Source organism: Micropterus salmoides, unplaced genomic scaffold, assembly GCF_014851395.1.
Source record: "Micropterus salmoides isolate LMB-PRFRI ecotype aquatic unplaced genomic scaffold, ASM1485139v1 Ms_hic_scaffold_1, whole genome shotgun sequence".
NCBI lineage: Eukaryota > Metazoa > Chordata > Actinopteri > Centrarchiformes > Centrarchidae > Micropterus > Micropterus salmoides.
Window position 1 is genome coordinate 20,937,151 of NW_024040040.1, and position 26,149 is coordinate 20,963,299.

The 26,149-nt window shown below is 41.0% G+C and overlaps 1 protein-coding gene across 3 annotated transcripts in view; it reads right to left on the reverse strand.

Annotated features, from left to right (window-relative positions):
* LOC119905256 (methyl-CpG-binding domain protein 5-like) overlaps positions 1–26,149 on the reverse strand; it is a 58,599-nt gene that overhangs the window by 19,905 nt on the left and 12,545 nt on the right. For 2 of the 3 annotated variants that reach the window (XM_038722094.1, XM_038722084.1), the window contains exons 2-3: positions 11,078–11,678; positions 2,110–2,212 (exon numbers count right to left, since the gene is read on the reverse strand). In XM_038722094.1, the coding sequence (XP_038578022.1) occupies positions 2,110–2,212; positions 11,078–11,190 (216 nt within the window). In that variant the 5' untranslated portion in view covers positions 11,191–11,678. Of the gene's footprint in view, positions 1–2,109; positions 2,213–2,463; positions 2,580–11,077; positions 11,679–26,149 lie in introns of all 3 variants that reach the window. The other variant, XM_038722104.1, reaches the window with a different exon arrangement.

Consider the following 26,149-nt stretch of genomic DNA (forward strand, 5'->3'; position numbering starts at 1 on the left):
ACAGACATGTTTACTCCTCATTCCTCCCTCTTTACCTTTCTCTCCTTCCTAGCTGTGGTAACGCATGTCAAATAAGTAATGTGTCCTATCTCGAGGCCAAGACACATCAAGAGCTGATTGTCTGCTCTGCATTAAAATATCATATAATCTGAAGGGACATTTAGCTAATACACATTCTCAGTGACTTATAGCCAGTTCAGGAAAAGTTCCTGATCCCCGTCATCAATCAACATCTACTCGTGACGCAAGTCAGTTTTTACAAGCAATTACCAAATGGAACAAACTTCTAAATGTCATTACATTCTTGTAAAAGAAATTAAATGAACAATTAAAATGAACAAACCTCAAAATCATATGAGGCTTTTGGAATATTAAATCAAATGTTTTCCCATTCATGTACACTTAGCACTTAAATGGAACAATTAATCAAATGTATGGCATAGATTGATGTTTACAATAACAGGGTATACAGGAATCCTGAAGTAAAATTCAATACCTTTTAAGACCTTTTTCAAGACCTTTTCAACATATTTTAAGAGCCACTTTGATCTGTAACCGGTGACACCTTGAAAAGTGTTGTGTGTAAAAAGAACATCCTGGCACACCGGCATCCTGACTCTGGCTAAATCTACATCTATCCACAACCTGGAGGAGGAACTTGTATAAATGACTTTATTAGTATGATATTATAACATTATGTTAAAAGTATAATAGTAAATTGTTGATACAGATGTTATTTATATGATGTTACTATATTCATTATAATTTCATATAATAGTAGTCTACAGTATATAGCATATCACTATTATAATACTAATTCCAGTTACCGTTTCATTTTGGCCTTGTTTTTATTCATTAACTTTGTGAAAGAAAAATGCTCTACATGCTAGTTAGTCTCTTTAATTTTAAGCAGGCTACAAACTCTTCAATAATCATAACAATTTATACAGAACGATTGGTTAAGTTGAGCTGTAGCACATCAAACTTTTTTTTAATGTCCCGCTCCATTCAGGCTGTGATTGATCTGTTCCCAAAAAGTGACACTGACGAGCACATCGGCTTTATGAAAAGTTGAACGTGTTTCAATAAAAGGCACCGATTCAGCTAAATAGCCAGCTAACGTTATCCAAACCCAAACGTTGCTTATATTTTCCCTGTTTTTTTCTGTCTTACCGATTCAGCTGCTGGTGGTGCATCTCATTCGTTTGAGTAATGGGGTTGTTCGAGGGGCCACGGAGCTCAGTCCGACTATGTTTTGAACGGCCCAGGGGGGGTCCGGCATGGTGGAAGATTATGGTCAGTTTGCACGGATCTATTCTTAGGGGCGAATGACAGTGAAATGCTCGCACTGTAGACCCCTGCGCCTAATGTTACAGAGCAGAATCACACAGTCGCAACGCGGTGCCCATCTAGTAATTTTGGCTTTGCTACATCAATAAATACATTCACCCACACTTTTAGCACACAATATTGTTTTTTTTCTAAACAGTATTTTCACATTAGTAATGGGATTAATTTTCACATAATTAAGCCCATTTATTACCCTTTAAGACTTTAAGACCCCACGGACTCTCTGAATAACATGATAGAGTGGTCAAAACCCCAGCACAACAAAGCACGCAATGTCTTCACTGACTTCTACTTCTCCTCCGAGCTGAGTAACTATGAGTATGTACTTAAGAAACAAAAAGTATTCAGTGGTACACTTCATTTCATCCTATGTCTCCAAACAGCAGGGACGGGATCAGACACGTGATTCCCCAAACAAAACCAAAATCCTCTTTGATGTCAACTGCTATTGCATGACATTTAGTTTACAACGGTTCCTTTTACTACCTTTTTCTTACCCAATGAAAAAAACTTTTTATAAAAGGAAGAACATTCTCGTACAGAAATGCCACCTGCTAAAGCAAGTTTAGGATTGATTGACAGTTTTTAATCCCTTTGTTTAGCTGTACTTTTTTTGGGCAACAGTATTTAAATTTAATTTGCAGACTGGGACTTCCATCTTAATCTTTAATTAAAATGTCTTCTGGAGCCCAGTTTAAAGGCAGCTGTAAAATCTCCACCGACTGCTTTGTTTTAAATGAATCAGTACAAAAACATTACCTTGTGGAGAATGAGTGGGCACTCCAGGCCACATTTGCAGGTTCCATCTGTCAGCAGGTAGGTCTTCACCTGCTCCAAGCTGGACAGCATCGAGCCACTGGGACTGCACACAGAAAACAACAATGTAAGCTCCATAGCACAAATACTCCTTTTATGATATCATGTGTTGCAGCACTCATTTGCATTGTTTGAAATGGGTTTTTGAATATCATTTCATATTTGTGGACTGAAACTTCTAAAAGCAAAAGATATTTTGCATTTAACTGAATATTTTTATGAGGAAATCTTACAAAGGCTTTAGTTCCTCCACCACAAATTTATTCCCGACTCAGAAGACAAGAAAACATCTTTTACCTAGTTTTTATATTTATTTTATTTATGTCATCAGTGCAGTGTCACATCTGTCTTCGCAACATGCGTCAGATCTCTCCGCCGTGCCGTGGCTGCCTGAAACTACACTGTAAATTCCACTAACCACAAGAAAACAAAAAGGAGAAAAGAGCACGAGTGTTACTTTGTGGCTATAACAATGCTGTTGACACAATGTACAGATAACCTGTTACCCCTGCTGGAGCAAGAGAACTATACAACGATCAGTAGGCCTATATGTTTAATTTGGCTATAATCAAATCTCATGTTAGGTCTAATTTTCAGGACAAACCGGAAAGGGGTCGGGATAACTGCTCGTAATTCGGGACTGTCCAGGATTTTTTGGGACGTCTGGTCACCTATATATAGTGGTGTTGTTAAGGATTTAATTAGGGCCCGTGTGAGGTCCCTATTGAAATTGTAAAGATTTTTAGGGCCCCAGCACGAACCGTGCGAGGTCCCTGTTGAAATAGTAAGGATTATTAGGGCCCAAGCACGAACCGTGCGAGATCCCTACTGAATTTGTAAAGATTATTAGGGCCCGAGCATGACCGTGCGAGGTCCCTATTGAATTTGTAAAGATTATATTTTTTTTTTTTTTAGGGCCCGAGCACGAACCGTGCGAGGTCCCTGTTGAAACTGTAAAGATTATTATTATTAGGGCTCCAGCACGAACCGTGCGAGGTCCCTGTTGAAATAGTAAGGATTATTAGGGCCCGAGCACGAACCGTGTGAGATCCCTATTGAATTTGTAAAGATTATTAGGGCCCGAGCACGACCGTGCGAGGTCCCTATTGAATTTGTAAAGATTATACAGTGAGGAAAATAAGTATTTGAACACCCTGCTATTTTGCAAGTTCTCCCACTTAGAAATCATGGAGGGGTCTGAAATTGTCATTGTAATTGCATGTCCACTTTGAGAGACATAATCTAAAAAAAATAATCCAGAAATCACAATGCATGATTTTTTAACTATTTATTTGTATGATACAGCTGCAAATAAGTATTTGAACACCTGTCTATCAGCTAGAATTCTGACTCTCAAAGACCTGTTAGTCTGCCTTCAAAATGTCCACCTCCACTCCATTTATTATCCTAAATTAGATGCACCTGTTTGAGGTCGTTAGCTGCATAAAGACAACTGTCCACCCCATACAATCAGTAAGAATCCAACTACTAACATGGCCAAGACCAAAGAGCTGTCCAAAGACACTAGAGACAAAATTGTACACCTCCACAAGGCTGGAAAGGGCTACAGGGAAATTGCCAAGCAGCTTGGTGAAAAAAGGTCCACTGTTGGAGCAATCATTAGAAAATGGAAGAAGCTAAACATGACTGTCAATCTCCCTCGAACTGGGGCTTCATGCAAGATCTCACCTTGTGGGGTCTCAATGATCCTAAGAAAGGTGAGAAATCAGCCCAGAAGTACACGGGAGGAGCTGGTTAATGACCTGAAAAGAGCTGGGACCAAGGTTTCCAAGGTTACTGTTGGTAATACACTAAGACGTCATGGTTTGAAATCATGCATGGCACGGAAGGTTCCCCTGCTTAAACCAGCACATGTCAAGGCCCGTCTTAAGTTTGCCAGTGACCGTTTGGATGATCCAGAGGAGTCATGGGAGAAAGTCATGTGGTCAGATGAGACCAAAATAGAACTTTTTGGTCATAATTCCACTAACCGTGTTTGGAGGAAGAAGAATGATGAGTACCATCCCAAGAACACCATCTCTACTGTGAAGCATGGGGGTGGTAGCATCATGTTTGGGGGTGTTTTTCTGCACATGGGACAGGGCAACTGCACTGTATTAAGGAGAGGATGACCGGGGCCATGTATTGCGAGATTTTGGGGAACAACCTCCTTCCCTCAGTTAGAGCATTGAAGATGGGTCGAGGCCGGGTCTTCCAACATGACAATGACCCGAAGCACACAGCCAGGATAACCAAGGAGTGGCTCTGTAAGAAGCATATCAAGGTTCTGGCGTGGCCTAGCCAGTCTCCAGACCTAAACCCAATAGAGAATCTTTGGAGGGAGCTCAAACTCCGTGTTTCTCAGCGACAGCCCAGAAACCTGACTGATCTAGAGAAGATCTGTGTGGAGGAGTGGGCCAAAATCCCTCCTGCAGTGTGTGCAAACCTGGTGAAAAACGTTTGACCTCTGTAATTGCAAACAAAGGCTACTGTACCAAATATTAACATTGATTTTCTCAGGTGTTCAAATACTTATTTGCAGCTGTATCATACAAATAGTTAAAAAATCATACATTGTGATTTCTGGATTTTTTTTTTAGATTATGTCTCTCACAGTGGACATGCACCTACGATGACAATTTCAGACCCCTCCATGATTTCTAAGTGGGAGAACTTGCAAAATAGCAGGGTGTTCAAATACTTATTTTCCTCACTGTATATATTTTTTTTTAGGGCCCGAGCACGACCGTGCGAGGTCCCTATTGAATCTGTAAAGATTATATTTAGGGCCCGAGAACGACCGTGCGAGGTCCCTATTGAATTTGTAAAGATTATTAGGGCCCGAGCACGACCGTGCGAGGTCCCTATTGAATTTGTAAAGATTATATTTAGGGCCCGAGCACGACCGTGTGAGATCCCTATTGAATTTGATAAGATTATTAGGGCCCGAGCACGACCGTGTGAGATCCCTATTGAATTTGCTAAGATTTTTTTTTTTTTTTTTTCTTCTGCAAAGTAGGCTCCATTAACAGGACCCATACCCTAAACCCAACAGGAAGTCGGCCATTTTGAATTTTACGGCCATTTTTGGATGATTTACACACTCCGTACTTTAACGAACTCCTCCTAGGGATTTAGTCGGATCGACGTCAAATTTCTGCTGTGCCTTCTAAAGGCATTGACGATAAAAAGTTGTGCTATTTGCGAGTTTTCGTCAATGGGCGTGTCCGTGGCGTCAAAGATCAACTCTTCGCCATGAAACAGGAAGTTGTTGTAACTTCAGTGTATATGCTCACATCTGCACCAAACTGTACCTGTAGGATGAGAGTCCCACCCTGAACACATGTACATGCTGACATTCACCCACAGTCATAGCGCCACCTGCTGGCAACAGGAAGTGACATTTAACGAAGCAGCCCCCGCCGCACGTTTCACCTACGTGCACAAATTTTCTGTGGTACGTGTATCTTGTCCAGACGCACAAAAAAGCCTCTTGGAGTGATGCCCTAAAATCAACAGGAAGTCGGCCATTTTGAATTTTATGTCAAATTTTGGATGATTTACACACTCCGTACACTCACGTACTTTAACGAACTCCTCCTAGGGATTTAGTCCGACCGACCTCAAATTTCTGAAGGCATTGAAGATGAAAAGTTGTGCTATCTGTGAGTTTTCGTCAATGGGCGTGTCCGTGGCGTGGCGTCAAAGATCAACTCTTCGCCACGACACAGGAAGTTGTTGTAACTTCAGTGTACATGCTCACATCTGCACCAAACGTTACGTGCTTGATAACTGTCCTGGCCTGAACATATCTACACACCAATATTGATTTATATTCATAGCGCCAAGTGCTATGTAGCTCCACATAGGGGACACAGGAAGTGACACCTTCATGCGGCGTCGGAACCGCGTAGCAAATTCACAGCCGCACCAACAGAGCTCCAGAATTTGCAACGCGGCCGGCTCACACCCGGATGCGCTACAAGTGCAAGGGCCCGCCCAACGCTGCTTGCAGCTTTAATTTTAATTTTTATATATATATATCTATATATATAGATATATATATATCTATATATATATCTATATATCTATATATATATCTATATATATAGATATATATCTATATATATATAGATATCTATATATCTATATATATATCTATATATCTATAGATATATCTATATATATAGATATCTATATATCTATATATATATCTATATATATAGATATATATATATATCTATATATATATATATCTATATCTATATATATATATATCTATATCTATATATATCTATATATATATATATATATATCTATATATCTATATATATATATATATATATATATATATATCTATATCTATATATCTATATATATATATCTATATATATATATATATATATATATATATATATATATATATATATATATATATATATATATTTTTTTTATTTTTTATTTTTTTTTCTCTGCAAAGTAAGCTCCATTTTGGGGACCTGAGCATACTCGAAAACTCACCAAACTTTGCACACATATTTTATGGGTTTCGCGCATGGACGTGGCAAAATGACTCGCTAGCGCAACCTAGAAAATTGGAAAAAATTAGCCCCTCGTTCACATTCAACCTACATGTACGAAATTTTCAGGGGACATGTGTGTGTGTATATATATATATATATCTCTCAAGACGCACAAAAAAGCCTCACGAACCCATACCCTAAACTCAACAGGAAGTCGGCCATTTTGAATTTTTACGGCCATTTTTGGATGATTTACACACTTCTCCTAGGGATTTAGTCGGATCGACGTCAAATTTCTGCTGTGCCTTCTAAAGGCATTGACGATGAAAAGTTGTGCTATTTGCGAGTTTTCGTCAATGGGCGTGTCTGTGGCGTCGATGATTCGCCATGAAACAGGAAGTTGTTGTAACTTCAGTGTACATGCTCACATCTGGACCAAAGTGTACATGTAGGATGAGAGTCCTGCCCTGAACACATGTACATGCCGAGATTCACCCACAGTCATAGCGCCACCTGCTGGCAACAGCAAGTGACCTTTAACGAAGCAGCCCCCGCCGCACGTTTCACCTCCTAGGGATTTAGTCGGATCGACGTCAAATTTCTGCTGTGCCTTCTAAAGGCATTGACGATGAAAAGTTGTGCTATTTGTGAGTTTTCGTCAATGGGCGTGTCCATGGCGTCGATGATTCGCCATGACACAGGAAGTTATTATAACTTCAGTGTACATGCTCACATCAGGACAGGAAGTGACCTTTAACGAAGCAGCCCCCGCCGCACGTTTGACCTACATGTATGAAATTTCTGTGGCACATGGATCATGTCCAGACGTACCAAAAAGCCTCTTGGAGCGATGCCCTGAAGTCGGCCGTGGCGTCAAAGATCAGCTCTTCACCATGACACAGGAAGTTGTTGTAACTTCAGTGTACATGCTCACATCTAAACAAATCTTTACATACTTGATAACTGTCCCAACCCGAAGACATCCACACGCCAATAGTCATTTATATTCATAGCGCCAAGTGCTATGCAGCGCCACAAAGGGGATACAGGAAGTGACGTGTAACACCTTTTTGGGGGCTGATGCCGAAATTATAGTGAGAAAGAGACGATTTTTGAGCCGATATTTTGATTTTAAGAATGATTTGGATAGTAGACCCCTTTACTGTATAAACTACACTTACAGGCCAATATTGAAAGCTGGTATGTGTGTAGGTTATAAAACCTTTTCCTAAAGGGATTATGTTAATAAAATGGATTACAGTCTCAAAAAGTGAACATGTTAACAATTGCACATCAATAAATATTTGCTACCGGAAGGTGCAAATTTTTCAGCCATCTGTAAACAGAGAGAGTGAGAGATAATAAGCATGTGCATTTCACTTTACACTTTGCCATAATTTCAATGTAGCACATTCACATCTAGTTCATCCCTTTACCGGCACTCTTTAATTCTAACCAAAGCTACGTGAAACCATTTAACCACCATCAGTATATATCATCCTGTCTAGGATACAGTGAGCTGCTGTTGAATGCATCTAATACTTCAGGAATGTCTACAACGAGGACCTGCAACTTTGAGATTTCATTGAACTAATGTTATAACTACAACCAGAGCCGTTACGGCTCTGACTACAGCGTTTCACATCTACAACGTCACACAAAGAGGAGCTACAGGAGGCCGTGTTAGATTCTTGTTCAGCTCCCGTTTATTTACGTGTCCACTCTCGTTTAATCATTTCCGACACGCCGACTAACTACAGGGTCACAGATATATTTAGAATACGGCAGAAACTATAGTTTAATGGCTCATTAATGTTAGCGCTCCTCCACTGATAAACACGGCATTAGCTTTGTGGCTAATTTAGCAACAGGCAGCAGTAGCTGCTGTAGCGTTTCGTCATTTTAGAGAATATTTAGAAGTCATGAACTAGGGACAAATGTGGACCGTTCGCTAGAACTGCCACACTGAAATAAATGTACAGTTACGTCTGTCAGCAGCTTAGTTTTCAACACCATACTACTGTAACATGAAACTGGTGTGAGCTGGTAGGAAGCCGGGAGATGGAAGTGAAAAACGTGAGGGTTAGCAAGTCATGAATGTTTTCAGGAGAGGAGAAGTGACTGGGTCTGTTTTTATTATAATTATTCAAGTCATGTAATTAACTTGACAAAAGACTGACTCACTGCTCACACAGGCAGTGTGAGGCAGTGTAGTTAACAGGGGAGCTGCAGCTGGTCGCCCTCTGGTGGGCAAACCATGCAACACCCATGACATGAGTGAAGGATCTGACTCTAGGTTTCTTTTTTAATAGTCATATATCTGCTGTTATAAACGGCTGATGCCGATTAAATGCAATTAGCTCATATCGGCCGGACAATATATCAGTTGGGTTCTAGTAAACATTATGTATTTTATCAGGAGGTCACAGCTGCAGTAAAGCAGCAGAAATGAGAGGCAGACACCGACTGCCAGTCTATGTAGGGATCTAACTCATTAGTGAAAATGCCAGTTGCATTCAAATTTTATGAAAAACCTGATGTTTACCACTAATATATTACATAAATGACTCAAGTTCTACAATTTAACTCCATCTACCTTTGGCCACATAATTGTTCAACTCATAAATACATGAGTTCAATGATTGTTGCAAAAATGTGCAACAATCTCTGGTTCCAGCTTCTCAGGTGGGACAGTTTGCTTTTAAATGTAATGTGTATGACGATATCAAGATACAGTCTTTCCAAATTGTTTGTCAAATGTAAACATTTTGTCTAATTTCTGAACTTTCTTGGTCAAAACAACTACAACATCCCTAGATGCCCAAAACTGATCAAAATAGTTGATTAATAGAAAATGCACCTGCAACAATTTTGATAACTGATGAGTCCTTTGAGTCATTTATAGCTTTCACTGCTCCAGTTTCTCAAATATTCGGATTTGCTTCTTGTTTCTGTTTTATGTTGCGACAAGTGAGTCATTTGAAGTCATTAAAGGTTCAGTAGGTAACTTTTGGCATATTTTCCAAAACTTGAAACTATCACTATATGCTGACAGTATTAAATGAGACAGATTATATGTTGGGGAAATAAATCAGGTTCCATGCCTGAACAAAAACATCCAGGAGGAGTCTAACGCTGAGTCAATCACTTCTCGTGCACACGCTGTGCAGCCCCCCTCTCACGGTTAAGCTCACAGCGAGAGGGACAGGGGTATTGGCGAGGCTCTCACCGTGGAGAGCGCGCCCTACACAGGATGATGTTTTGTAGGGCAACCAAGCAGGAAGCTTTCGGTCTGAGAAGCGAAGACGGAAGTCCCTTAAACCCGCATTCTATCCAACGGCCAGCAGGGTGCGACTGCTCTGGTTGCATAAAGAAGTCCGGCTCCATTAGAAATAATGGCAAAATGACCCTACTTCATCTGATTTATTACCCAAGTAAACACTTTCATAATGAGTTTAAATTATGGTCCCATTTAGACGAAAATAGACCAAAGCAGAGTATGCTTCAGGATGGGATCTGTGATTGACAAGTCGTTACCATGGCAACCAGTCAATGAGGCTAGAGTGACTCATACCCCCGGCACTGTGTAAATTTAACCAGCGCCATTGAAAAAGTTAATTAAGGAGTTGGCTGCTCATTTTCTCTGGTGAGTAGGTTTTGTTTTAAGCCTGTTTTCACTACACAAAATTTCATCCTGGTTACATCACAGTTAGCGTAAATTACAGATGAACCTAGCTAAGCAAGCTAGCTAGCTCCACACGGAGGCGTTGGCTCCACCGTCTCTTACAAATATGGTCACGTCCGGTGCCACTGGATGCAAAAAAATCAACATGGCGGCACCTTAACGCCCAAACTCAAGGCTTCAAGACGGCAGTCCACAAACCAACGGGTGACGTCTATGAGGGCAACCAGCTCCTTATTGTGCCGTATGAATTTTTTGTTTGTTTGTTTTGCATTGCATCTGCATTGTGTGAATATTGAAAACATTTATCTTGAATTTTAAATTTAAATTCAATGAGCTTTATTGGCAGTGCCAGAACAAGGATTAACTTAAGATAACTAAAGAATCATTTAATCATTTTCAAATCATTTTTCAAGCAGAAATGCCAAAAAGTCTAATTCCAGCTTCTTCAATGTGACAATTTGCTGCTTTTTTGCATTATATGATAAGTAAGGTCATTTTAATCTCTCTTGAGAATTCTTATCAACTTTTTCACACACTTTTCTGATGTTTGTAGATCAAACAATCAAGAAAATAATGAGCAGATGAATCAAAAATTATTGTTAGTTGCAATCATACAAAACATGGTCACAGTATAAATGCATAACAAGTAACTTGCTCAATGGAAGCTCAAAGGTAGTTATTTAGGGAATTGAATTTTTATTACCTTTTGTATACAACCCCACCACCGTGCTCCGCCTTGCGCTGCCAGCCAATAGGGACCTGGACAGGAACAGCCTGCCTCTCATCTCCCGCCTCACAGTCCTTTCCGCCATTCATTGCTCCACTGGTTTTACGCTCGACACCTCAGGAGGTATATATATCAGACATCAACCAGTGTCTTTGCAATGCACGTCATGTTTGTCTTCCAAAGCCGTGGTGGAGGTGGTGGTGATGGGAGGGTTCGGAGACAGTTGACCTTATGCTTCAACGTAGGCTCTCAGGTGGAGCTGATGGGTGGGTAGTCGGGTAGGGTGAGGTGACCTCACAGAAGACCCTACCCTTTGAGCTGCTTCATGGTTACAGTGCTGAATGGTGCGTGGACTTCCATTACTGCATCTTGTCATTCATAGCCATCTGACTCAGGAACATGCTAGCTGAAAAAGGAGGCTCTGGAGTCGGCGTGTGCTGTGCCGGAAAGTCTTCTATTATTAATTTATTACCATTTGTCCTTTCCCACCCAGAATACCGTCCCTCAGTCTGACAAATAAAGAATGTTCAACATATTGGTTCCCAAACACAGTTGGGTAGTGGTTTTCCCATGGTTCCTGTGAGGGCAGAAGAGAAGAGGAATGCACATGAGTTAATGGTCAGTACAATCCATTTTCTTTGCATTAGTTAAATCACACAATTTAACCTGCTCAGGGAATGTAGGCTCCCTTCTATTTTTCACTAGTGATAAAGTCGGCCGATTCTGGCATTTTGAGATAATAGGCATTGGCTGATACCTGCACTCACGAGGCCGATATATCATCCTAAATGACAGCAGCTCTAATCTATAACACCATTTCTGACTAGCGTTAAATATATACTGTTATACTGTAGAGAATAATGCAGTTGAATGACGTCACTTCTGACAAACTATACCCCATTTTCCCTTCAACACCAGTCACGCTCTGAAATCTACAGCAATGTAGGTTTCATATACATTTCATTAATTAATAAAACTTCCATCTCAAACAAAAAATTACGTATTTTCAGGGTCTCGCACATGGGCGTGGCAAAATGGCTCTATAGCACCACCTGCAAAGTTGGAAAAATTAGCCCCCGCACCTACTTCAACCTACATGCATGAAATTTTCTGGGGACATGTATCATATCAACACACACAAAAAAGACTCAATAACCCATAACCTAAACTCAACAGGAAGTCAGCCATTTTTAATTAAAAGTGCAATTTTAACCTCTTTTTCAAGGTTTACAGGGTGCGTACTTTAACGAACTCATCCTAGGGAATTAATCGGATCGACTTCAATTTTCTACTGTGCATTCCAAAGGCATTGACGATGAAAAGTTGTGCTACCTGTGAGTTTTCGTCGATGGGTGTGTCCGTGGCGTAGCGTCAAACATCAACTCTTCGCCATGACACAGGAAGTTGTTGTAACTTCAGTGTATATGCTCACATCTGCACAAAACTTTACGTGTTTGATAATTGTCCCGCCCCGAACACATCTACACGCCAATATTCATTTATAATCATAGCACCAAGTGCTATGTAGCGCCACAAATGGGACGCAGGAAGTGTCATATAACACCTTCATGCAGTGTCCAAAGCGTGTAGAAAATTCACAGCGCACCGGCAGTGCAAAATTGAAGCACTGCTACTACCGCAATGTTCATACTTTACACTTCAGTTCGTGTTAAATTAATAAATTAGTGCTTCGAAACTTCCACAAGCTTAACGAGCTCTGTAACAGTTTAAGGACGGATCGCCATGGGCTGTACGTGGCCCGACTTAAAACTTAAAAGCTGTAAGTGTTACTGTGTTTTGTGTTGTTTTACTGTTTATTTTGAAGCAAACTTGGCATTAGCATATTGCACGGCTAATGTGGCTAGCAGGCTCGGCGATGTTGGACTAACGTTGTGATACTGAGGGACAGTCAAGAGAAACTGTGAACAGTAATCCTCACTAAATAACGAGCATAGTGTGTCGGATGCCTGCAGCTGTTTCGCATGTTGCTTTCTGTGGAAATTTAGTTATACCCTTACTACAGCGCAGGTGTTTGTTGTGGATAGGGATAGATGATGCCATCGTCCATCAGCGATGGCTGACAGACATCACGACGTCAAGCCGGCATTGTGATTGTAAACCCCCCGCTCCCCCAGCAAAACAATCTCAAATGTTCACATTATACCACCCTGTGAAAGCAGGTTTTAATGACCACGGACATTCTTATTATTGTTTTTAAGTATCCTTTTCACTTGCCTCGGAATTCTCTTCTCCCCACCCACACACCTCAGGTAAACACCCCGGCTTGTCCCCGTCTGCTCCATTTTCTCCATCAGCTGTATGTTTTATAAAGTCAGTATAAAGTATTTTTCCCGTATATTTCCACCCGCGATCCGTTATCACGGCAGCAGGTGAACCGCACGTCGGCTTATTAATGACGAAGTCTATCAAACAGCTGAAACCAACATCTGCACTGTGTGTTCACCGTTGCTTTACCTGGTCCATGCGTAAAATATCCACTGCGACTTGTAACGTAAAGTTAATAGTCTTCCCATTTTTTTTAAGGGTGAAGTCTGTGCGAGAACACATGCACATAAGACGACTGCTGCCCCCCACGCGCGTGTGCCCAGTGACATCGTCCATCCCGATGTTTCATGGTGGACATCGTCCGATGGAAATTTTGTAGACGTCACCCAACACTAAGAGAGATGCAACGATTACAGATTTTGTTGGTATGATTATAGTCTGAGGAATAATCACGGTTTCACGATTATCACGATTATTATGGATTAATTAATTTAACAACACTAGTAATGACTTAAGTTGATTTTTAATATTTAATTACGTTAGAAGGCAACAGGATGTAATGTTAAATGCCCAGTGACTGAAGGTCTTCAGAGGAGTACATTCTTCCATAAAGGCACTTTCAGAAAAGAAGTGATTTGGAAGCTGGTTTGGAAGTTCGTCAAGCAATGCGATGCTCGTTGCTCGACGCAGAAACAAACCGCCGTGGCGTGGCACAAGCCATTGAAAATAATGGGTCTCATAGCGCAGTGGTGCTGTTGTTGCAGGTCTGAAAGGTTACACCTGCTTTGTTTGTTTACATTGCACTGAAAGCTTGACTCTCCGCTATGGCATCAATTGTAAGTGACACATTTATATTTAATTCCCTACCAACTTGTCATGTTATTTAACTCAGTTATTATGTATTACCTTTATTTGGGCGTGCAATGCTGGGTGGTGATCCCGCAGGTGCTGCATCAAATTTGATGCAAGTATTCGCTCCTTTAGCAGCAACCTTTTAATGACAACTTTTTGAACAGGTGATCAGTCACCTCTTAAATAACGCCCTAGTCAGTCTTGGTGCACCCGAAATGCTCCCACACAGCTTCACACTTTGGTCCCTCTGCCAGAGTTTAGCCAGTGTACAGAAGTAACCTCCATGTCTCTGACACTTAAAACTGGCTTGTGTGTGTGCGTTGCTGCAGTATGTAAATGACATGCCCTGAAGTAACTATACAGCTAATTTAGACACGGTCAAACTACAGAAATGAATTTGCTTTGCAATGTTGTGTAACTTTGACTAGCACCCAGCAGCTACCTTGCTCCGACCATAAAGCTGCTGTTAGCGGCTCGCTGTGCAGTGAGGTGAGATCCACAGGCAAATTTACTACGCTAAATGGCACCAAATTACTTCATTGACTAAAAATGGCAAACATCCTGCATAGTATGCTGTTGAGCCCCAACAAATTACAGCGGGGGAAATTACTTCACCGCCACAGCCCTATTGCCTAGGGGCGTGCATCTTCACTGGTCTCACGATTCCATCAGGTCAACGATTCGATTTCCCGATGCTAGGGCTGAACGATTAATTGTATTTGCGATATTATTGCGATATGATAAAACTAAATTTTCTAATCGCAAAGGCTGTGATTACGTTCTGGTCACGTGACACACAAGAGTAAACACCAGTCTGCAGAGGAAGCATCAACTTCAACGCTGTACCTTGACTTGTTGTTGTATAATGGCCTTAAGCTTGACAGAAGCTGACACTACAGAAATTTAGTGTTACACAGGGAATGAAAGTAGCACCCGCCACCCGCGGGTAAATTTGCGGTGTTGTGGGTGAAATCGACAGGCCATCCACGCTTTGGTGGACAGGAAAAATGTACAACAGTAAGACATGTGAAGTAAGGTAATTGAATGTATATGTATGGACTCCGGTGTTGACGGAGAATTACTAAGCTTGTCTATTAAACACGGAAGGCGTAACTTGGTTTTGTTTTTGTTGGACAACTTTTGAATTGAACCTCGAACTGAGTATTTTTTTAGGTTTTTGATGAGAGATGGACTCCTAGGAAATTTGAACTGAGATAAGGACTCGTTAATTGGTGGTTGAAGTGTGGGTTTTGTATCGAGTGCTTACTACATAATGCAGTTCACACTGGTGAACTTAGTTTTTCTTGTCTGTAAGTAGGCTGACCTGCTGATGTTACATCATACATTATTTAATGACCTGACTCTCAAATTATCTTTCTCATATTATTATAATTTGATATTTCTTCTCCACCATTGGTCATAATGATAATTCGTGCAATTAATGCATCACCTAATTTCATCACAACACAGGCCTGGCCTAAAAGAAAGAACAGTGTAATCTATCTAATATTGCGTTGGTCATACTATACACTGATTTATTGCTCGTCAGTTCTGAGTAATACAGAAGGTAAAGAGCTTAAAAATTCATCGCATATTAAAAAATGATCATTTTCCAAAATTGTTCAGCCCTACTCGATGTATCACCTCAAGGGTAGGAATTTCTAGGCACCTCATTATGATTATGAGGGCTACGATGCGATTGTAAAACTAATTTTTCTCACTGTGTGACTGGTATTTTTAAAGCAAAGTATTTGTAACAATACAAACAAGTAGGTACTAATGAAATGCAGATATTTAATTTTAATATATATGTAGCTAACATTATTACAGCATTATTACTGTACTCTGCTGCTGCTATTTTTATTTCTGATGCTACGGTTAGTATAGAGTCAGATGGGGGTTGAACTAAGCACTTTACAATGCTCCAGATACTTTACTATTATTTAGTGATGGTTATTTGGTAAGACCAGACCCAACGGGCATGAGGTAGGCCTACGCGGTGAGGTAAATATGCGATAACGTTATTGAGATGACATATCACTAGCAATAAATAAACATATATTGAAGTGTACATATTAACTGCCTGGTTGTTTTTAATTTAATATTTTAAATACAGCCAAATGTTGTTTCTAGAGCTGCAACATTAATGTTTACAACAGCAAAGTAACTCAATAACTTTATCTGAAATCACAAGTAGTGAGTGACGTTTAGAAAAAATACCAGCAGTCTGTATCAGTCCCTCCTCCTCTTTCGCTGGCTGCAGGTAACGTTACCAGGTAGAAGGAGGAGCGGCTGGTTTGTCTCAGCCAGCAGCTGAGTTTTTGAGACTACAGACCAGTCTATGCTCCAGACAGACGGCTTTCTATTTAGCTCGTTTTTAACATTTGGCTAATGCCAAGCTAACATTAGCTGTGCTTGTATAAAACAAACAGGTTGAGATACTGAGGACAGAGTTGATTAAATTAACCATTTCTACATGTTTAACGTTACCTTAGAGAAAGGTGTATTGATAAAGTATTGTCTTTTTACTTGCAAAGGTTTTATTGCATGTAACGAGCGTAGCTATCAGCAACTAACATTGCAGTAGTTTGGAACTAACTTAACCTTCACCGTATTCCACCACGACAGCACAGCCTCACGCTCTGCTGCTGTGTGTGTGTGTGTGTGTGTTGGAGCCAACAGAGAGCAGGCAGAGACTGCAGCCTGATGATTTTCTTATCCATTGCGTTTCAAATTAAATCAGATTTGACGCTCGAGACATAACGTGACATCATAGGACCCGCTAGTCTCGATAGCAGTATCGATAAGCTCGGACCTTATTGATTTTCGTGTTTTGAGAAATTTTGGAATCGGGTCCTTTTGGAACCGGGTCTCGATCCCCATCCCTATGTATAAGAGATCCAGTTTCAACTTTACACCAAGGGCAGTGTTCTGGGTGTGCACTACTTATCTTATGGAGGCATTCTGGTGAATAGTAAACTCTGTGTATGAGATTGAACTTAAGTAGTTTGTGTCAAGAGTTATAGGAGAATGATTGGGAGCTGCTACAAATCAAGTTCCAATCAGAGTCTTCAAAAGCCTCGCCAAAGTCCTGTTCTCATCTGATTCTAGCACTAAGAACTAGAGCCCGACCGATATATCGTCCGGCCAATATGAGCTAATTGCATTTAAACAGCATGGGCCTTTTATAACAGCAGATATATGACTATTAAAACAGAAACCTAGTCAGATCCTTCACTCATGTCGTGACCGTTGCATAGTTTGCCCACCAGAGGGCGACCCGCTGCAGCTCCCCTGTTAACTACACTGCCTCACTACAAAAACCACAGAACAATCAGCTGACCGGAGTTTACACAAAGCATTTAGAAAAACGCAGAGGGCTGTCTGAGCGGTGAGTCGGTCTTTTGTCAAGTTAATTACATGACTTAATAATAATTATAATAAAAACAGACCCAGTCACTTCTCCTCTCCTGAAAACATTCATGACTTGCTAACCCTCACGTTTTTCACTGCCATGTCCTGGCTTCCTACCAGCTCACAGCAGGTTAATGTTACGGTAGCTGGGTGTTGGAAGCTGCTGACAGACGTAACTGTAGATGTATTTCAAACAGTGTGGCAGTTCTAGCGAACGGTCCACATTTGTCCCTAGTTCATCACTTCTAAATATTCTCTAAAATGACGAAACGCTATAGCACCTACTGCTGCCTGTTGCTAAATTAGCCACAAAGCTAATGCCGTGTTTAGTGGAGGAGCGCTAATGAGGTAACGAGGTAATGAGCCGTTCAACTATAGTTTCTGATGTATTCTAAATATATCTGCGGGCCGCCGCAGATTAGATTAGCCCCTCGTTCACATTCAACCTACATGTACGAAATTTTCTGGGGACATGTATCGTATCAAGACGCACAAAAAAGCCTCAAGAACCCATAGCCTAAAGTCAACAGGAAGTCGGCCATTTTGAATTTTACGGCCATTTTTGGATGATTTACACACTTCGTACTTTAACGAACTCCTCCTAGGGATTTAGTCGGATCGACGTCAAATTTCTGCTGTGCCTTCTAAAGGCATTGACGATGAAAAGTTGTGCTATTTGCGAGTTTTCGTCAATGGGCATGTCCGTGGCGTGGCGTCAAAGATCAAGTCTTCGCCATGACACAGGAAGTTGTCGTAACTTCAGTGTATATGCTCACATCTGGACCAAACTGTACCTGTAGGATGAGAGTCCCGCCCTGAACACATGTACATGTCGACATTCACCCACAGTCATAGCGCCACCTGCTGGCAACAGGAAGTGACTTTTAACGAAGCAGCCCCCGCCGCACGTTTCACCTACGTGCACGAATTTTCTGTGGTACGTGTATCTTGTCCAGACGCACAAAAAAGCCTCTTGGAGCAATGCCCTAAAACCAACAGGAAGTCGGCCATTTTGAATTTTACGTCAAATTTTGGATGATTTACACACTTCGTACTTTAACGAACTCCTCCTAGGGATTTAGTCCGACCGACCTCAAATTTGTGCTGTGCCTTCTAAAGACATTGAAGATGAAAAGTTGTGCTATTTGCGAGTTTTCGTCAATGGGCGTGTCCGTGGCGTGGCGTCAAAGATCAACTCTTCGCCATGACACAGGAAGTTGTCGTAACTTCAGTGTATATGCTCACATCTGGACCAAACTGTACATGTAGGATGAGAGTCCCGCCCTGAACACATTTACATGCCGACATTCACCCACAGTCATAGCGCCACCTGCTGGCAACAGGAAGTGACATTTAACGAAGCAGCCCCCGCCGCACGTTTCACCTACGTGCACGAATTTTCTGTGGTACGTGTATCTTGTCCAGACGCACAAAAAAGCTTCTTGGAGCAATGCCCTAAAACCAACAGGAAGTCGGCCATTTTGAATTTTACGTCAAATTTTGGATGATTTACACACTTCGTACTTTAACGAACTCCTCCTAGGGATTTAGTCCGACCGACCTCAAATTTGTGCTGTGCCTTCTAAAGACATTGAAGATGAAAAGTTGTGCTATTTGCGAGTTTTCGTCAATGGGCGTGTCCGTGGTGTGGCGTCAAAGATCAAGTCTTCGCCATGACACAGGAAGTTGTTGTAACTTCAGTGTACATGCTCACATCTGAACCAAACTTTACGTGCTTGATAACTCTCCCACCCCGCTATGGAGGACCGATCCTGACACAGTCAGAAATAAATACAGAAATAAATAAATACTCAATAAATAAATAAGCTTCCAATTAAATACACAAAAAATAAAGTAAATAAATAAATGTTGGTAGTAATTAAATTATACAAGGAGACATAAATGTATATATTTTAATTAGTGCCTTTACTTATTCACCTTTGTTATAATTACCTTATTTATTTATTCTCCGTTATAATCTTCAACTTTATTTATTACTAATTTTTTAAATATATTTATTTATGTGTGTGTTTTAATATTTTTGTCTGTTTTATTCTTCCTTTGTATTTTTCTACCTTATTTATTTTCACCCATGGTATTTATTTCTGCCTGTCCTTTTTAAATTTTTGTATGCATTTCTGCCTCATTATGCAAATGAGGAGGGGCTGTGTCTCAAGGGGTCATCTTCTCTGCTATTGGTGGACCAGTCAGACAGGAGAGCTCTAGGCCTACTCTGCCTGCAGACATCAACGATCTTGCCCCTCACACAGTCAGATGGCTTCCTTCAGTGCGCTGAGGTGTTTAACAACTCTGAAGACACTACCAGCCATGTCTTCCTTCTCTTTTCACGTAGACGCTCCGACAGACAGTGCTTTCAGTTTGCTGCATGCATGGACACAGAACTGCGGTATAGGGAGAAGCACACGGTCAGCTGGCTGCCGCTAAATCTGGAGTGCACTCGTATTCAATTCTGTATGGTAAATTCAGTTTTAACGGAGCAGAGCGAGCTGACAGGCAGAGTTAGAGACTTTTTCTGTCCGTTTCTCTCTTTACAAAGACGCATGTTGCAGTCAGAGTCTTCTCTGAAGAGGGCAATGAAGTCTCAGTAGTACCCGATGCGAGCACCACATACAACATAATTTATCAAATTACACAACGGATATACAGTATGAAAATAAGATTGATTGGATTATACTCACAGGAAGTATAAAACCTCTTACATGCGTAACACAGTAATGTCAGGGAAATTACTTTACTTAGATTTAAGTACTGCAGTTGTACATTTGAAATACCTTCCTACCTTTCTGATAGGAAGCCTTCTTGAGGTGGTATAAAACATTTCTTCTTATATTCTGATTTGAGTTGTGGACAACTATGACCACATGAATTAAAAAAATTTAACATTTCACTGCCCAAGTCAGCTATAACACAAGTCTTGTTCATTAGACTACATGCTGTACAGTATTTGTGGACAGATTTTGTCCCAGGATTTATTATGCATTTCTTCTTCTTTGTTGCATGATTTAGAGTAATAAGGTGAGAAATGGGTCTATTCTGAGTTCATCCTGCACTGCAGCAGCTAATAAAGTCCATTTAATCCCAAAAACGCTTTTCTTTTAGGCAGGCTGGAGCAGAAAACAACTCACCTTTCTCAAGTTGTACAGTAATGTCACATGTGTATGAAGGTGGATCAAACAAGCTAATCTTAAATGTCAAAGTAGAGAGGAGCCTAGTAGGCCTATTTATTTTCAGTCATTACACAATATGAATAAGCTATGCAGACAGTTGTAAAGAAAGAACATCTTTTTCTTCTGTTCTCTACTTGTTATAGTTACACAGTATTAGGGGTGTGGGCTGTATTAAAAGTATCCACTGTTCTCCCATGCTCTAACACACAGTAACGATGAAATGTGTGCTGTTCTCACATTCTTCCTCTGTATGTACACTTAAACAACAAGGCAGGGAAATATTAAAGGAATTTATTTTATTGTTCGGGTACATTATTGTTCAGTGTACATGCTCACATCTGAAACAAACTTTACGTGCTTGATAACTCTCCCACCCCGCAGACATCTACACGCCAATACCGATTTATATTCATAGCGGCAAGTGCTATGTAGCTCCACATAGGGGACACAGGAAGTGACATATAACACCTTCATGCGGCGTCATAACCGCGTAGCAAATTCACAGCCGCACCGGCAGAGCTCCAGAATATGCAACTCGGCCGGCTCACACGCAGACGCGCTTACAAGTGCGAGGGCCCGCCCAACACTGCTTGCAGCTTTAATTTGGTTGTATGTTTTATCACTGGGTTTGTTTTGTGTCCAAGACCAAGCAGCCTTCGCTTGGGTGGCCATATAGTACAACTGAAAATCAGGTAAATTAAGCCCTCCCTGTTCAGTGGGACGAAAAAGAGTTTTAAGCTCGACTCTTGGAGCTTTACCGTTCCACAGGAATCTAGAAATTTGGCTATCCAATTTCTTCAAGAAGATTTTTGGAACTGGTGTTGGGAGTGTTATTTATTTATTTATTTGTACCCCTATCCATCCCCAGCACCACGATTCCCTCCAGAAAGTTAGCAATCTTACAACAATCTACACCCTGAGGAGTACAACTCTGCGTAGAAGTCTCTAAAAGGCCTTATTGATTAGCTTAGGTTTGTGAATTATGGTGTCACTTGCCTTAGTCTTGACTGAGGGGATACATCTCGAGCTGTCCTCTTTCTGGATCTGCCAAGCTAACAGTTTTCCACATTTGTCCCAGTGTTCGTAATATTGATGTTTAGTTCTGGCCATAGCGTTGTCTACCACACGTGTTGTTAACATGTCATACTCTGTCCTTTTGTTATTTAGAGTGTTGAGGGTCTCCTCATTTCAACTCTGAGAATGATTCCTCTCAAGAGTCCTGATCTCTGATTCGAGTGTCTTGATTTTCAACAAATGCTTCTTCTTTTTCCATGAGGTATAACTTATAGTCACACCGCTTAACACTGCAATATGATTTGAAATGCAAAATGTTTTACAATACTTGGCATCATACTATTATTGTTTTCTCAAATCCATAAAGTGAAATTATGTATTTTAATGGAAAGGTTGACACTTGAATTCATTTATATCCAACATAATTAATGTTCATAGTAATACATTTTTTTTGTCATGCAAAGGTAGTCACACTCAAAATAGTTTAAGTAAATTAATTAGGCGACACTGCAAAGAAATACAGATCCCCTCTCAGTGTGGTTTCTTCCACGGATTTGGTTAAGGAGGTGGTATTATGCTCATTTTCAGGTGCAAAATCTTAATTAGGGGTTGTACCAGAACAGGTTTACATGGTTTAATTTTCAAAAAACACCATATTTTTCCCCTCATACTGCACATTGCTACAGCTCCTCTTTTCACCCTATGTGTTGTACGCTCCGCTCTTGAGCTACAGAGTGATGCATCTTACTTGTACAAAATCTTTGTTGGGAGTTGCACAACTTTTCAACATCAGGTTTAATTTAGTACTGAAAAGTACCTTGAACAATTTTATTGAATATCATAGTCACTCTACATCAATATTCATAACAAACTGTAAAGGGTTAAAAAGTAGGGGAACTTCACTCACTTCACTGCACATCATTTCTTTGAACACCATATATACAAAATCGTGTTATTGAACAACATTTTTAATAAAGAAATCTTATTGGGTTAAAGTACCTTGAATCACATCATTAAATATCAGTCAATGAACAACGCATTTTTTACAAACATTGTCTAAAATAATAATAATTCTTGCTAAATAAACATATTTGCATAAAATCAACATTATATATGTCTTTTTAGCATTATCCCATATGACACAGGATTTTACTATATAGTGTGCTAGTGAGTAAAAAGTGTAAGTTAAACACATTTTATTAAAGACATACTTACCTTTCACCAATATTTGGGGGTGCTTCAGGGTCTTCCTGATTGTGTGACATGCTGTCTGATATCGTGTCAAAATAAAATTGCTCCACTTTGCTTGTTATCCCGGATGACATTGGCTGAATGCGAGTTTTGGGACAGAATGCTCCAAAGCATAACAATCAACTGAATGTCATATTCTTTGTAATATATAAATATACTGTTGTAAACACTCAAACAATAATGCCTGTTAGGGTGCATCAAATTTGAATGGGAAATTTTAATTTCAAAATATCAATTTGGCTGGCATTGCATTTTCTTCCAATTAACATAAAAATGAATTTTGCAAAGTTTTGAGGAATTCCATTGAGATTTAGGGGTGCCACCTAACACATGAACTTTGGCGAAATTTCGAAAAATGTGCAATTTTTAGTCTAATTGCCAAAAGGTTGACCTGGAAATGTTGAGTACAGTGAACTTTTACAGTAACATGTTCTATAGGGTTATCAAAGTAAAAATTGTTTGTTTGCCCTTTGGGCAACTTGGGCATTTCTCAGAACTTTCAAGATTCAATGGGACACGTTCACGTGGCCTTGCGCTGAATTTTGTGCAGCAGTGATGGATGTCGGACACACATATAAAGTTTAATTGACTTATTGTTAAACACAAGGGCCGATACTGACAACTTAAAAGAACAAACCCTCTCTAGTGGCTAACTCACTGGCAACTTACAGGGCCTAATGGTAAGAGCTGACATTAACTAAACTTCAAACTTAATTGCTCAGTCTGTGCCAGAGTCTGCTCTATTGAGCAACATCACCAGGGAGAAAGAGAGAGGAAATGGAACCGGAACTCTGAACCTAGCCAGTGCAACTCCCCCCAGATATGTCCACCCAAGAGTAACCGTCCTAATCAGGAATTGGCTTGCGTTTGCAGCGGCGAAGGTTTGGCTGTTGGTTGCAGTCATGTTCAACTGCCTGCAGCACATTCTGCAGGTGCTGCTCCTTCCTTGCCACTGCGATGAAGTCGGATGTGAGCTTGACGCCACGCTCGGCACAGTCATTGACCACGTTCATTGCACGTACATTGACCTCACTTTTTTTGAACGCAGCATTGGTCGCCCATTCCTTCACATCGAGAGACGTAAATTCTGGATCAATGTGCAGCTGGTGCATCCCAAACCAGCAATCCTTATTGGTGAGGTCAGCCAAGCTGGTGGTTGGCAAGAGGGTGGGGAACTTTGGCTTGCCAAAGCCAGTGACAATGCGCTGCTCAGGGACGTGCATGGGGAGATCAGCGGGCTTGTGCTCCAAGATCGCTCTGGCAATTGCACGCTTGTCATTATTGGGCACCTTGCTGCTGAAGAGAGCCAGGGGTAGCATCTCACCTGTCAGGTACCAGCGATGCCTCTCCAGCGCCTTGATCACTGATGTTGCAATGCCCTCATCTACAGCCTTGTATACCTGCAGGTGGTGGTAGAGTGTTAGGTCATTCCAAGCAGCATCCGATGTGAAGCTCCATCAAAGCCAGCTTGAGAGTATAGAGCAGCTTGGCCATCCATCGTGCCTTGTGGAGCGCTCCCGGTCATCGGAAGGTCACTGCCTTGGAAGTTCAGCACGTAAATTGCCCAGGAGTGGTTACTCGGTGTTGCCAGGAATGTAGCGGGACCATTGGCTGCTTGATTCTTGTGGCAACAGGTTCCATTTCTCTCTCAGACGTGTGACCAAGGTAACCTCTGGCGAGCGTGATGACTCCACCTACAGGTCTGTGAAAACCTGGTTCAGGAGGATCTCACCAATGTGGTGCCGGCAGCCAGACCAAAGCAGTGGTCGGCCCAATGAGAGCTGTATGGCAATGCAGGCTGCTGTGAGATGGCTGGTGTTCGACGCAGTGGTGTCAAATGCCATGTTGACAACCTGGTCAGCGCAGCACCAGTCCTGCCGCAACTTGCATGTCAACCGGGCAATGATCACTCCACATGCCTCATTGGTCTGCTTCTTATACGCTGGGACACCAAGCAGTTTCAGCCGCTCTGCATCTCCAACCACCACTGTAAGACGTTCCTCCAACTGGCGCACATTGCTGAGCATTGGTGTTAACTTCCTGTCCCAGTGTAGGGTGCACAATGGAGGTGGTGTCCACTGCTTGTGCTGTTCCGCGCTGATTGTCTCCAGCACTTGGCGTCTTGCTCGCTCTGCTGTTGCATAAGATGCAGAGAGATGTGTACATTCACCGCCTGACTCTGCAACAAGGCCACGCGTGAAGGCAGCCTGTTGCATTGGTGACATCTTCAACCTTGTAACCAGTGACACGACACTTGGTCGGCTAAGGGTGTCATGTGGAATGAAGACGTTTTCCGCAGCTTGTTGACTAGGTGTAATGAGCACCAAATACCTATAAATATGACTTAAATGACTTATGATAAATAAGTATACAAAGACACAACTACAGATATGATAGTAGTATGTAATAATACATACCCAACACAGAAAGATCACCTCAAAAAGAAAGATCACCTCAGTTTTCTTGAGCTGTAGTATTGTTTACCTCTCCTATCTCCATGGCGACCATTGAGCACTGTTAACCACTTTATCCAACAAAAACAGATGTGCGATGGCACCCCTAAATCATCATGTACTGGAAAAATATTTTGCATGTGTTGTTTCTACATATATTGGAACACTTTTAGCACCCAGCCATATCAAAGTTAAAGAATTGTGTTTTTTGATGCACCCTAATGCCTGTGGCAGAGATGTTAGGGTTTATTAGATTTTTTATTATTAATTATTTATTTAGCTTTTTTGCATTTCAGCCTGAGGTTATCCGGTATGACATTTTGTGACTACAATGTCTAATAATTCCTACACTTTGTAATCCCCTCAATTTATGTTCATATCATTTCATAAACAGAGATTAATAGATTCAATAAATGTGCTTTTTATAAAACATTTACTTATTTTGATTTCATAAAAGGGGTTAGGACATCAAAATTGCATGTCACGTCATTCAGAGAGTCATTAAGTGCTCCGATCAGGATTTTTTGGGCCGATCACCGATCGCTGAAAGCAGTAACGGCCGATACTGATCACTGGGTCTATTTGGAGCC